A 16,022-nucleotide genomic window follows, 5' to 3' on the forward strand; every position below is an offset into this window, starting at 1 on the left:
AATTAACTTATAAATTAATTAATTACATACAAATTTTTAAAGTTCAATCAATAAATGAGTCGCATGATTATTATTATTGCTCTTATTTAAAAGAAGCTATTTAAAAGAACTATTCTTTTGATGAAAAATGAGACATTTTGCAATATGTGTTCGTTTCATTGCTTGTTTATTTTTTATTAATAAATTCAAATCTCAATATCTTATACCTTGATAAATATAATATATAATAGTGTAATATATTATCAAAAAATGAATCGATACTCATTAATAACTGTATAGGTTTTATAACTGTGCGATACTGAGCGGTATGAGAACGATCGAGAACGACAAATTGTCTATTGATTTCAACAAAGCCGTATCGCGCGAGATTCTTCTTATTTCGTCTTCGAAAGATCGGTAGTAATTATCCCTTCGTTTCTACGGCGATCGAGCTCTATCGGAGGATATCCAATCATTGCGTGGAATATCGATACTTTTTACGGATCGCTCGTCGTGGAACGAGAGAAGCGGATGAGAGCGGAATTTTTCTGGACGTGAATAATTTTGCAACGGAATCGCGGCGGCATACATCGGCGTGTATCGGCGTATTATCCGTTCCTTTGGGGTAGAAATATTCCCGATATTAGGAATATGTTGGATGGAAATGAAGCAAGTAAAATTTTATAGGGAAAAAGGTTTTATGTATTATCTTTTTTTCCTTTTTTTTTTTTATCGAATTCATTTGAAAGGCTAGAAATTGTCAATGAGTTAACAAAATTGCACTTTTGTGTAGAGTTAAGGATATTCCAGAGAATGTATTATTTGCGAATTAATTTTTGAAGTAATAATACGAAAAGTTTAAAATATTACGCACGTTATTGATATCACAATAAAACTTCTATTATCTGTACTGATAAAGAGATAAGATTTTTAGATGAAAGAATTTTCGGATAATAAAACAGAATGTTTTTTACATGAATTATTGTACATTTTGAAAAAAATAATATGCTTCTTTAAATATTAATAATCATAGATTATTTTTGCCAATTTTGTAAGACACTTAATTAATTTCTCAAATATTTCAACAGTTAATACATTGTAAGTATATATAATGCGAACATATCCAACATCAATTTCAAATTAAATTTTATTTTCACATATTAGGGTATGGAAAAATGTTTACTTGCTATAAATAGAAATAATATACAATTCAGATAACAAAGCGTTCGATTAGTTCAATAGAAATATTCATTATTTCGGATAATGAATAATTCTATTGTATATTATTATAGAATTTTGTTTACAAGTATTGTTTAGTTATTTTTTTTAAATGGAAAAAATTTCGTGTTTATTTATCACGTTGTTTTAACTTTAATTTTTCCAAAAATTAAAAAAATTAAAAAACTTTTATGAATTTTACCTTTGATATCAATCATTAATGAAATGATGGAAAATCTGATTTTATCTATTAATAAAAGGATAAGCATTTAAATATTGAATTTACGATATCTGATTAAAAAAATATAATTTTCAATTTAGGTATAAAATTCTTTACATTTTTTACAAATAATTTTTTATTAATAATTGTATTCGAGATATTATTTCTTTTTATTTATTATTATATTTATTATAACAAAATTGAACAAGAGATAGATTAAGAGATTAATTAAAATTTTTACAAGAAATTAAAAGAGAAAATATTTATTAAAAATATAAAAATTTTCAATTTGTTTTTTATTTAATTATACAATTTATGATTAATTATCTCATAAAATATTTAAAATGATCTATTTTTCTTATTGCTTTATAATCATTTAATTATAATTATTCATAGTTTTGAATATTTTTATTTTTATTATATTTGCAACATTATATTTTTCTTTTCGTTTTAAAATTCATACGATTATTATGAAAAATATAAAAGGTTACTAAAGATTTTAAAATCACATTTGGTAAAAGTACATTCAGCAATTTATTTGAATCGATCAAGAATAATGGTATAATCTTTTACTTAGTTATGAATCACAGTTAAAATAAAGGTAAATGAGGAAAAAGATGACTGTTTCATCTAACACAAAAGACAGAAATCTTTGTTGTAGCCATCCATTGTTATACAACGTTGAATTAATATCTTTAGTGTACTATTTTATTTGATTTGTATGTTATGCAAACGTAGCCAAATGAAATGTTACAAACTTTTATTAGAATTTAACAAAAAAATCAATTTCATTTTTGGTGTAATCAAATGATAACAGCAGTTAATTTTTTATATATAACAAATCGAACATTTAATAATATTAAAAGTGATACAAGAATATTATTTATATCTAATAATTCTTTTATTCTTATATTCAAATTATTCAAGAAAGCATTTGAAAAAAATTTAATATTTTGGAGGTTTAAGGACATCATTTTGAATATTTAATAAAATATTTTGTTTTACTTTGTCCGAAGTTTTCATTTCTCTCTGAAATGAATTTTTTGTTAATTTTTTAAATATATATAATAAAAAAAAATGATTTATATGTAGATATATGTTACTGATTACTTATATGATATAAATATTATTCAACAATAAGAGTTATTTTAATAAGAAATATAAAAAATTAATATCATCTCTCATTAAGAAAATATTGAAGAAGAAAGAGATTTCCTCCTTAGTAAGTTTGAAAGGGATTTGTTGTACATTAAAAGAATTTTTCTGTAATCTTTCTATCATTTAATTATAAGAAAACGAGTTAATATCTTCATTAAGTTCTAAGAAAATAGTTCGTAACACTTTTGATACATTTTCTACGCACATATTTCTATCTTTCTATCATTTAATTATAAGAAAAACGAGTTAATATCTTCATTAGGTTCTAAGAAAATAGTTTGTAACAATTTTGACATTTTCTTCGCACATATTTCTATAGAGATGAAAATAGACTTGACAGTTAGAAAATCACCACTATACTTTACATTGTTCATGAATTGTCATTCTTAGTCTTTATTAATAATATATAACATTGTATTTATATATATATATATTTGTATATTTTGATGTATAATTATATTTTGCAAATCATTAAATGAAAACAAATGATGATGATAAATATTTTGGAATACGAATTTGCTGATTTATTGGTTGAGAATAATTTAGTGGAGAATGATTTAATGAAGAATTTAGAGAATAAAATATAATTTATACCGTGAATGGTATATTATAATATGGTATAATAATAATATATTAATAATAATAATGATTTAAAAATCGTATCGTGAAACTTTATTTCATTTTAAATTATTTTTAATTATTAAAATAATTAATAACATTGTTGAAATTTTAATTTCTAAAAAAAAAAAAAACAAATTTTATGGAATATAACATTCGTTCAAAAGTTTTACAATTAAAATATTTATATAAATAGGCACATTGTTTAGAATTTAAAAAATTTAGATAATCAGTAGATAAATTTTATTATATTATGTCATAAATAAAAAATAGAAACAATTATATTTAAATTTAAAAATTTAAATACAATTTAAAAAATTAAATATATTTTTTTTACACAAATTCTATTGTAAGTTGTATAATTAGAAAAAGAATCATTTGTAAACTTAAACTAAATTTAAAAAATTTTTTAAAATTGCTCATTCTTTTAATAGAGAAAAAAAATTATTTATAAAAGGTGAATAAAATAAATAGAATAAATTATATTGTTAAACATTGATTATTATTTCATTTATTTCATTTTTTGAAAAAGTAAAAATAAAAATGAAATAATAATAGTAATAAGTATATTTTTTATTGTGTATTCGAATATTAAATTTTTTTTTATAATTAGAAATTTTATAATTAGAAAGCACAAACTATTGCGTAATTTAATATACTCTTAATATAAAGATATACAGATTGTTCGAAAAAAAAAAAATAGAAAATTTAAAGAATAATTTTATGAACTAAAATAAGTATAAAAACTATATTATACTATAATATGTAAAAATATCAATTAAAGCTTATTTTTTAAATATATAATTATAAATGATTTAATTTTGCATTGAATAAAACAAAATGAAGATAGAATGTAACAAAGATAGAGCCGTCTCACTTTAATGCTATGTTATTTCATTTAATTCAAAATTATTTAAATTATAAATTTGAGAAATAAACTTTAACGAGTATTTTTGTATATCTATTTATTTACTATAATCTTTCTATTTTATTTTTTTACTACTACTTTTTTTTTTTTACTTTTAATTTTTAAATTTAAAATCACGTTAAATTTTCTATATATTTAATCTAAACATTGTATATATTCCTTAAAATAACTTACCATTTTATTTATCAAAATTAAAATTATTAAATCTTTCTGCAATTTCATTATTTCAAATTATCAATATTGATTCAATGATAATCATACAATAACATTAGAATATATAGCAAAGTAATAATAAGCGTACCTATGGTGTCAGAGGAGAGTATAAACTTATTGTGAAAAGAGAAATGCATGTGACTGGGCCTGTTGGTAGGTTCGAGCACGGCCATGGCAGTAGGCGGTGCGACCCTGGTGCATTGCGGAGGACCTGGAGGGGAAGACCGACCGGCCCACCTTGCCATTCCCTCGGGAGCTCTTGCACCCTCGTTGAACGCCGCTCTTGGCTCGAGCCTGAATTCCAGCTTGAATTCCAGCCTAAATTCCACGTTGGGTAGCATCGGTGCCGCGGCAAGCGCGGCAACCGCCGCCACGGCCGCGGCCACAGCCGCATGGCCGCCAACCTTATGGCAGTACCCCGCGGCGGCCGCGGCTGCTGCAGCTGCAGCTGCAGGTGAGTACTGAACACCTTTTTTCCTTTTGTACATTTATTTTTTGGAGGATTTTGGAGGATTATTTTTGGATTACTATAATATTGTAAAATGTATAAAATGCCTCTTTTCTGAAAGAAGAAGAGTTTATTTATATATAATCATAATCTGTTTGAGCTTTATATGTTGATATTTATATACAATTAGTATAATTAAAAAAAATTATTGTTATAGCGTATACAAGATATTTTTGTCTATCTGTGATCAGATTGAAAAATAAAGAAAATATCAAAAGCTAATATATGCGAATCGGATAATGTGGATAATGTATAAACGTTTAAATGAAATAATTTGTAGGAATATATATTCTATTTGAATATATGTAATATAGGATTAAGTTTTCTTTGCTTCTTTTGGTAAAATAAGATTCAATAAAAATTTAAAATATAAGTATGGTATTTATGAAGATAATTTTTGGAATGAAATTACTATAATATTTTTGACAGGTATAAGAAATTAATTAAATGGAAAATAAATATTGAATATTTTTCAAATTTTTCGAAAATATTTTTAAATGTTTACAAATAGATGCTAATAAAAATGTATTAGTTTGAAGAATTAACAGAAAAATTTATCTCGAAAAGATTAAAGATCATTATTAAACATATCTTTTATTCTTTATCCAATAATTCATAGATATTTAATAGAAATTCATAGTAATTCATAGTTTATAAAATTCTAAAAATGTATAACTAATTATCAATAACATTTTCATTGTATCAAATCTCATTCAAGATTAAATTCTCCTTTTTTTCTTTGTTATACATTTAATTAGTATTAAATAGTAATGTCAAATTTTCATATTCAAAATTTAATTCTATATAATTGGAAATAAAGGGGAAAGTAAAAACTTGCAGTTTGTCGAGTTTATCGTTTGCGTTTCCTAGGGTTTTGCTCCCAATTCCACGAATTAGTAGCATTACAACCATCCGATTCATTTTTTTTTTCTTTTTTGGTTAATTCTCTGGCGGATTGCATGGCGGAATAAATCACTTCAGTAATCGGATATTTATTTACAAATCTGTGACCGCCATTTAGTTAAGCTGAGCAAATCTTTTGGTATTCGGTGCGTCATCGCGTTCCATTCATCGTTGCATTCAACGCATTGTTTATCTCATGTGATATTAAGGATTTTTTGGATTTTCCAAAAAATTGCCGCAATTAATTTTATTCTTTTGATTGGAATAGAATATCCAACGCTAACGAGTGTCGAGTGACCATTTTTAATAAATTTTTTAATCGTTCAAGATTATATATTTTTTTTAGTACAATAGACAATTTCAAGCGATTTAAAGTCTGAACATTTTGAAAATTCGAACAAAAAATATGAAGAGAATTCAGTTTTGAAATTCAAAAATAAAAAAAATTATGAGACTATAGTAATATTAATTTGTTTAATAAGATAGAAGATTTTAAATAGTAATGGAAGATTTTAGAAATATTATTAATATAAAAAATTGACTTATTAATTAATTATTATAAAATATTATATATATATATTATTATAAATAAAAGCATTCAATTATTGCATTTGTTTTATCATTATTCACCAATATGATTTTTTGAAATAGACATTTAATGTTGTTTTATATTTTAAATTTTGGAAATTTTAAGTAAATTAATTGAATTTAATATATTTCAAATGAAGAAATTTAATTCAAAATTCGAATAATTTAGATTTTTTGAACGAATTGTATTCGAAATTTGAGAATTCACTGTATAATATAATTGTGTCATAAATATAACAAATTTAATGAATATTAGAATAAAGATTTAAATTTTAATTTTCTTGTTATGTTTAGAATTAGAATTGTAAATTTTATTTATATTATAAACTATTATATTACAAATATAAAATGTAAAAGCAGAAAAATTGTTTTTATTTAATTTAATAATAATTTAAAACATTTAAAATATTCAAACATTTGATAAATTGTAAAAATAAAAAAGTCCTAATTTGTAAGAAACGAAAAATTCATATAATTCTAGTAATTCTAATTTTAGTTAAAAAATTATTAAGTGATATCAATAAAAGAATATTTAATCAGAATTTTTTATTCAAATTATATCATTATAAATTGAAATAAAATAAATATTTTCGTGATTTGTGTATTCAATATGTATCGATCATGTCCAATTTAAAAAAATTCTATTATATGAGTATTTTTTTATAATATAAATTAATATATATGTAAATAATAAAATTAATTTTTTTCCAAGTATTAATTCCTTCAAATTCTATAATCTTTTCCAATTATTAATTTTTAATATGATCTCAAAGTTTATTAAGAAAAAAGCACTTTTTATATAAAAAAAATATACTTTCATTTTACAAGAAGAAATAGAAGAAATGCCTAACGAAATTATATATATATAATTTTACATGTGATTTAATGTGATTATATACAAAAAAAAGAAGAATTTCAAAATAATTTTCTAGGAATATATGTATTTGTTGCGCAACATTTTCGAACAGTGCGATTTCGAGTAGAATTCATTTCTTGTTTGCAAAGGTGACCTCCTTCGGTGACCGAGTGACATTTATCCGAATAACATCTATGTATATTCGCGTTAGACATTTTCGTGCTATCTAAATTATTCACGAACATTCAAATTGTCGATTTTTAACTCTTTGCTCGCATTTTTGATCCGTCTGTTGATTTTCTTGATCACGATTGGAGAAATGACGCAATGCCACGAAAAATCTTTTGACCTCGTTCCATGCTCGATAAAAAATGGTTTTTAATTTGAGCTGACAGCGAAGTATTGGGAAATTCTTCGATGGAGAAAGGTTTGAAATTTGCAGGCAATATGGAATAAAGGGATGAAAACGACGTACGTGTGGTGATTTTATTGTAGATATAAAAACGAACGAGATTTTATTGTTTGTACTGAGAATGGTTCTTTTAACTTTTTACTATTTTTTCTTGTTATTTCTTTCTTGGTAAAAAAATTGTTAAATAAATGGAACTTTCTATTTAATTTAACGTAACATTTTTTTTTTTTTTTGAATTTCAAAATATAGTATTGCATTAGTTTAAAAACATTGCATTAGTTTAGTTCTATCAGAGCACTGATTTTTTTAAATATTCATTTCATTTTTTGTATATTTTATCATTTAAATTGAATACTAAATCAATAAATATTTTTGCTTATCTAATAAAAATTTACTCTTCGTATATTCTATTAAAATTTAAATTCTGAAATTTTTTGTAATTTAAATATTTCTTTGTAAATTTAAATTCTTTTTTTTTAAATTCAAGTTTTTTCATATAAAATTATTTATCAATTAAAATTTAATAAGTAAGATTAATTTTACAATTTTATAATAAAATTTTCGTATTTCGTATAATTTTATAAAAAAATTTCGTATAAAATTCATTTTATTTTCATAAAGCAAAATTTTAATATTAAATTTAATATTTTAATTATAATTTATTAATTCATTAAAAATTTTTACAGCGATGCCAATGGAACCAGTTGGTTTTCCTCAGATGGGTGTAGGTCTTCAAGGTGGCTTACAATTAGTTAGAGATCCAACGACAGGTCATCTTCTCCTTATTCATGCGGCTGGTATGTTATAATATTAATATAATAATATTAAATTTATAATAGTATTATGATATGAAGTTATGAAATAATATTAAAATTATGATAAGTCTGTTGGCATTTTTTTATGAGAATATTATTTAAATATTAATAATTTTATATCAAATGTTATTTATTCAATGATGTATATATAGCATTTTATATAAACCATTTTATTCATATGATCTTTTGGATGATTTTAGTTTTTTTATTTAATATAAAATTCTTAATTTTTTAAAATATTTATTTGTATTATTTGTATTAAAATTTAACATTTGTATTTAAATTTTTACATTGAAATATTCATGATTTTTCATTAACTTTGACAACAAGAATTTGGCAATTACGAAATATGTAAGTTAAAAATCAAATAAATATGATAACCGAAACAAAATATTATCTTAAATTATAATAATTTTAGTATTTAAATGTTTAAAAAGATATATTCAATCGTATGTTATCCTGATAGAAAACTTCTTCTTTTTTCGTAAGAAATAGCTATTTTTTATTTTTTATAATTATGGAAAAGTTTATAATAAATTATTCTTTTAATAGAAAAAAAATAAACCTAATAGAAAAAAAAAATATTTATATGTCAAAATAACTTTATTATATGCATATATATATATGTATACATGCACATTTAGATATTTATTATAGTTTAATAATTTAGAAAAAGACAATATTTAATTTTAAAAATTAAATAATTCATGTTAAGATACAAATATATATATATATTTATTCATAAAGACTTGAAAAAAAAATTTATCTTAATATATATATATATATTCATAAAGATTTGAAAAAAATTTTTATCTTAAAATATATATACTTTCAAGTATATAAACATACGTAATTAAATGATAATTTATTAAATGATAATTACAAATTTATCTAACATGTCTAATAGCATTAAATTAAATAATTTTTCTGCATTATGAGATCATTAACATAAATCGTGAAACAAGATGTGAAAAAGTCGAAGAACATTTATGAGATATTTTTATAAATTGAATATTAACTATAATGGTGAATAAAAATATTAATAAACCAAATGTTAAAAAGCACAGTAGATATATCGATGAAAAAGAATTTAATTATTCCTTTGATTGAGGTGACATATTAAATGCATTATTGACAAAATACTGCTTTTGTTTAAGTACTTCAAAAATAAATATTCAAATTTTGATACCGTATAATGAAAATAATGAAAAAAAATATAAATATAAACATATCCAAAAATTCTTTCTTTTCAGAATATATAAATATATATATACTTAATATATATACTTTTGAACAATGTGAATAAGTATGAATAAAAAGAATTATAAATTTTAATTTTTTTTATTAAATGTTCAAGTTAAACGTAAATATAATAAAGTAGATTGCAGTAGAAGCAAATTATCTTGATATTAAAAGCAATTTACATCATAAAATAATCGGTTTCTATTTAAACGTTTAATAATTACAGTCTTCTAGGAAGTTTTATTTTAATATCGATTAGATAGATATAAACAAGCTAATGAAAATTATAAAGAATATTATTGTGATGCATGTATTATTGCAATATAAAATTATTTAAATAAATTTTAAACATTTTTTAAAATGAAACAAAATATTCTATAAAAAAAAATTATTTATATTTATATTAATCCTAAAAAAAAAGTTGTTATTAATCCCAAATAAAAAAAGTTTTTAATCCTATTTCCATTCTTAAAAAAAGTAAAATATAATATAAAAAATTTACTATTTATTTCTGAAGCACTTCTTTTTTAATATAATAAAATATAAATACATATTAATATTTCAGAATTCTTTTCATTTTTTGTGATAGAATATTTTTTAAATAATTACAATTAAAGAGTTCTTTTTTTCATATATATGAAAGAATTATACATAATTTACAAGGAATATAAAATAGAATATTTAGTAATTATCTAAGAAAGGAATTCCTCATTAAATTCGATGTAAGTTTAGATTAAGTTAGATTGAGTAGTAGATAATAACAACAATTTATTTAGAACTTTATAATATATTATTCTCAATATTATTTAGATTATTTCAGTCAAATGTCAAAAAAAAAAAGTCATAAATTTCTTCTTCTAGTAACATAACCTCAATTGATATCAATTCAATAAAAGATAATCTAAAATAACGGTTCCTTTTCATGTCTCTAAGTTAGGTTAGATAAAAATGCGTCTACCTAAATGAAATTATAACCTAAAAACAAAATTATAATAATCTAATTTAACACAAATCTAATGTTTTCATTTGTAAAATAAAATATTGAAAAATTGTATTATTATTGAAATATTTTGAACAACGTTTTATCAATGAAAAATGATTAAAATCTTTTGATTAAATTAATATATAATAATCTACAGCATAGTACTTATTTATATCAACATCAAAGTTATTGGAACTAACTTTAAACTATATACAGTATTGTTCCGAAAAAAGCAACAGTCGTATGGCTCGAAATAAGCACATCGGTATCCCCACTTCTTTATTTAACATCGTTTGCAAAATAAGAGATTCGAAAATGAGTGACAGATCCATGAAAGTAAGAAACTACAATCTTTTTATCTGTTCAGAATTGTTTAATGACAGAGGAAGATGATGTTCTATTGTTTTAGAATTTGTTTTAAAGAATAGCATTGTTATTATTCGATCACTTTATAATTTACTGTTATCTCACTCAATCTTTGTATTTTTTCTTGTCCTTTTCGAAAATAAAAATTGAATAATATAGTTATTTAATTCATAGAGATTAATCTTCAGTGTTTTTTTTAAAGCAATATTTTTATAAACTAAAACTATGCAGTATATGTATAAAAAAATTTGTTTAAGATGTTGAATTTAACAATAGATTTCAAGATCATAAATATTAATAAGTTCCCTTTTCTAAATAATTACGAATATTTTTGAAGAACATGATTTTCCTTTTATAGAACAAATGCAACAAGCAGTAGTATGGCCAAATTATTCGAATCATAATAATGGAAATGTCGCGCCACCGTCTCTTTTGCTTCCGCCTCCACCACCATCTCTTCAGCTCCTGAGCGATATCGGTGGCGCAAGGTTAGTCCTCACTGAAAGTAAAAGAAAACAGCAGAGTACTTTACCTATTGTCAAGATAGAAGCAGATTGTGGCACCAGTCCTACTACTATAATCAGTAAGTCATATATATTTTTTGAAATGAAAATTTTGAATTAAATTATTGATAGATATAGATAGAAAAAATGATTAAATTGCATATAAGGAATTGAATAGAAAGAAATTATACTTTATCACAATAGAAAGTTTTGTTGTAGGTTATAATAGTTGTATTATGATCAAAAATATTTGAATATTTTCTTATGTAAAAAATTAGATAATATTGAATTAATTGTAAAAAACTCAAATAAATTTAAAATTCCTTTATTAGTTTAATTCTTAATTGCATTAACATTTTTAAATGATAAAACTCATTATTAAATCAAAAATTTATATATACATTTTTAGTTTTCACTGTTTTTTTACATGTTTTTTTCACAATATTATTAAAAATTTTCTCAGTATATTGTACATATATATATTAAGAAAGTATTAAAATATTTTTAATATTTTTATAAATCCTTCAATTGATGTTTCCTTTTTTAAATATATTTATAATAATTGTGGGATTCACTATAGAAAGTAAGAAAATAAGGACATTTTTGAAATTGTAAAACTTCATATAATTATATTTCCATATTCCATAAAAGTCTAAAAAACTATAAATTTTATTAAAATAATTGAGACAATTAATCATAAATTAAATAATAAAAAAATAGAATGACATTTGATTTATTATTAAACATAATAATAAATAAATTGTTTTTTACTTCCATAAATTTTTATAAATTATATAAAATGTATTTCATGCACATTACTTAAAAAAAAAAAAAAAGAATTAAAAACTTACGTCTACGAAAATCAAGATAATGACCAAGCAAACATTTATGATGGAAATTCATCGATGCCTGACGAAAATTTTCTAGATAATATTGAAATCCTAAATTTCATAGCCTCAACGGAATCAACAAAGGCATTGCAGACTGTGACTTCGATGACAGGAACCCTCGTACCAGATACACCCCTTGTGACCACGTTGCACTATTACCCTCATGCTCCTGCATTGGTGCAAATCAGTCAAGCCGAGCCAACGCATTGCAGATCACAGGTAAGTGCTGTTCTCTTCATTTTTCCATTCTATTCACAGCTTTCCATCTGTCGCTATTATCCTGTTTCTTTCTTTTCTATCGTTTCTTTATTCCTCTTTTCACTACCTATGTTCGTCGATCACACGTCGAATTGAGCATAGTGACAAGAGAGAAAAGCAAACGATGCAGAGGAAGGGCAACAGTAATTATGTCAAGCTCAGGGTGCGGTCCAACCATTCGCATAATGCGGAAACGTATAACACATTGTATAATCATGCACAAACCTATTTGCATCTCTATCTGCATAGATATTACTAACCAGTTCGTTGTTGACCTTGCAATTCCTCGGAAGTTTAATGCTTCTCGTTGATTTTACCATCCCGGTCTTTGATTTACTCTTCCCTTCGTTTTTCGCCATCTCTGTTTTCGTTTTATCACTTTCTTTTTTTTTATCCAGATTTTATTTTAATCTTTTTTTAATTTTTTTGATTTTTTTTCATATTACTATATTATTCTTAGAGATGTGGATATTTGGATCGAGATTTGGATATTAAGGATAGAAAGAGAAAAATTTAATGTTGAATCGGTGACATGATATTTTGGCAACGCTAATAGTAATATTAATTTGATATATATATCTCAAAATTGAAAAATCTCATTTCATTTATTTAATTATTTTTAATTTTTATTAATATTCAAAATTTTTTTATTGATTTTTTTTATTTTAATATATTAGATTACGTCAAATAATATTAAATTATAAATTAGAATAAGAATTTATAAAAATAGCAATGTATATGTGAATCAAAATTTAATAGAAAATAAAAAAATTCAATAAGAAAAAGAAAAATATTTTGGTTCTCATAACAATTTAGACTTTCATTATAATTGAAAGACAAATACAGGAAATAAAGCTATTATAATACAATATTTTCTCTCACAGCAATCAGTTGTATATTCAATTATAAATATTTATTACGTAAATATAAAATATTTATTCGAATTTGAAAAAATCACCATTAATGTAAATTTTATCGTTATAAGTTGAAGATCAAATAAAAAATAAAAAATAAAAATGTTTTTTTTCTATTTTATATGACAATTTTTAAAAAATATTTTTTGAATATGTAAAATCATATGTAATTAAAATTTTTAATTTTCTAATTGAATTAACTTCTTTGTTTAAATTTTATTGAGAAAAATTTCTTTATAAATATATCTGCCTTTTAAATTAGATTAAATTTTGTATCACATAATAATACAATTTCCAAAATATTAATATTTATGTTCTCTTATTTTTTTAATTTGTCATTTTTTAATTTTAATAATAATTTTATTATTATTAATTAATTTTAATATTAATAATATTAATTTTTTAATTCGAAATCTAATTTTGATATTCATTTTTTTCTTTAGTAATTTATGATACGATGGCATTAATTCGTTACGCAAATAAAAGCTTTTGCTTAACAATGTTATTCCTTACTTATACTCTTTTATTATAACATGAGTCTTTTTGAAGCGTTTTGAAGTTTAATGAGCTTTTTAGTAACAGGTTATCATACATTTTATTCTTCTTTTTTGTTATTTTATTTTTTTTCTCTTATTCTTCCTTCCATTTTATTCATTTTTTAACTTCAATATTTCATTTTATTCATTTTTTATTTTCGTTCTTTTTCTTGCAGTAAATGCTGTTGCTATTTTTAATTACTCTTAAAATTTTCTTTACGGAATAATATTTATGATTTTTTTCTTATCCTTCTTTTAATCAAATTATAATTTTTGCTCAATTATAATTGAACATAATATATATATATATCTACGTTTTTAAAAAATAATTTTTATAAACAAGATTAATTTTTAAAACAGTTTTCAAGCTTATGATTTTTTTTAAATTTCAAATAATAATTTTTAGAAAATAATGTTAAAAAAGTTTATATTTAATTTTATTGTAATTGAGTAAACTGACAAAATTGTAATTGAGTAAATCTACAAATATTTATGATTTTATTATTTAATAATTTTGTATTGCTATTATTTATTAACTTTTAATACAATTTAAGCCTAATGTCTTAATTTTTTATACATTGTAAAATTTTTGAAAGTTTTCCAATTCTTTAATTAATATTAGCATTAGCAAAGTTTTAATTTTAGTTATATTTTATGAAATTCTTAATCACGAGTAAAAGATTATTATTATTTCCTCAACGAACGGATTTAATTGAATGTAGATTAAGAACAGATATAAATATTTACATTGTTTCCAGTATCGTTACTAATTATATTTGTCTCTTCTTAATTCCTCGCAATTAATAATCTTTATTCCGTGTCGTAATTGCAATTATATACGCAATTATACACGATATGGTATACGTATTATATATATTTCTATACTAGTATATCAGAAATATCAAAATGTAGATATTAGTTTTAATTTGAACATAAAAATTATCTATTATCAGATTACTTTTAATATAGCATTATTATTTTACTCTATTATTTTACTCTACATTTATTTTTTTTTAAAAACTTACTCATACAATTGTTACATAATTGTTAATTTTCTAATATAATTGAATGCTATCTAGAAATATTTTATATTTAATATTTATATTTTATATTCACGATTAGAAATCTTTATTTGTTTGATGAAATCATCTTATTAAATATATATAAATAAATAATTTAAAATAAACACTTATCAAACATTAAATTAAAAGATTCTAAATTTCATATTTTCGCTTAATAAACAAATTCCTCTGGTTCTTTCATTTGACGCTTTGTAGACAGAACATGGCTGGTTTTGCTTTTGGTCCTCCTGTTGTAAACTCGTAACGCGTTGCGGCAAATTTTAATAAAGTTGGACAAAGTATTTAAGATGATTAAATAAATTGTGTAAGAAAATGAAGACAATAATTAAAATTCTTGTTGAGTAAATTGCATATTATCATCGAGTTTAATTTTTCTATATTCAACAAATAATAATCGTATTCGTATTTATATTTAAAAGGAAATGTTAGAAATATATATGTAACAATATTCCGTGTGTTTATTCTTACTGTGTTTATTATTTTGGAATAGAATACTTTTACAAAACAATAATTTAAAAAATTTGACACTTTGTATTACTTAACTTATCTGATGATTCATTATATTTTCTTCTTTTGTAAATATATTTGTCTTTTTCATTGCACGTGTAATTAATATTTATTATAAAATAATTTATTTGTAAACAAAAGTAATGTATTCTTTCATAATCACTCGATACATTCAAACACATTATGTAAATGTTATGTATCTGTTATCAAATAGGGCAATATTGTTTTCAAAAGTTAAATATTAATTTAATTTACTTTAGAAGATTATATATTTATGTTTTTTTACATTCAAAAATGAATTCTAAAACATAAGTAACATTTAATAT

The 16,022-nt window shown here is 21.8% G+C and overlaps 1 protein-coding gene across 1 annotated transcript in view; it reads left to right on the top strand.

The window, feature by feature from the left end:
* wge (BAH domain and coiled-coil containing protein winged eye) overlaps nt 1-16,022 on the top strand; it is a 311,213-nt gene that overhangs the window by 275,167 nt on the left and 20,024 nt on the right. The window contains exons 8-11 of the mRNA XM_086903106.1: nt 4,492-4,788; nt 8,288-8,398; nt 11,365-11,589; nt 12,464-12,618. Of these exons, the coding sequence (XP_086759232.1) occupies nt 4,492-4,788; nt 8,288-8,398; nt 11,365-11,589; nt 12,464-12,618 (788 nt within the window). The remainder of the gene's footprint in view (nt 1-4,491; nt 4,789-8,287; nt 8,399-11,364; nt 11,590-12,463; nt 12,619-16,022) is intronic.

This window comes from Apis florea, unplaced genomic scaffold (genome assembly GCF_048593485.1).
Source record: "Apis florea isolate Af1SG1 unplaced genomic scaffold, ASM4859348v1 contig_2274_pilon, whole genome shotgun sequence".
Taxonomy (NCBI): domain Eukaryota; kingdom Metazoa; phylum Arthropoda; class Insecta; order Hymenoptera; family Apidae; genus Apis; species Apis florea.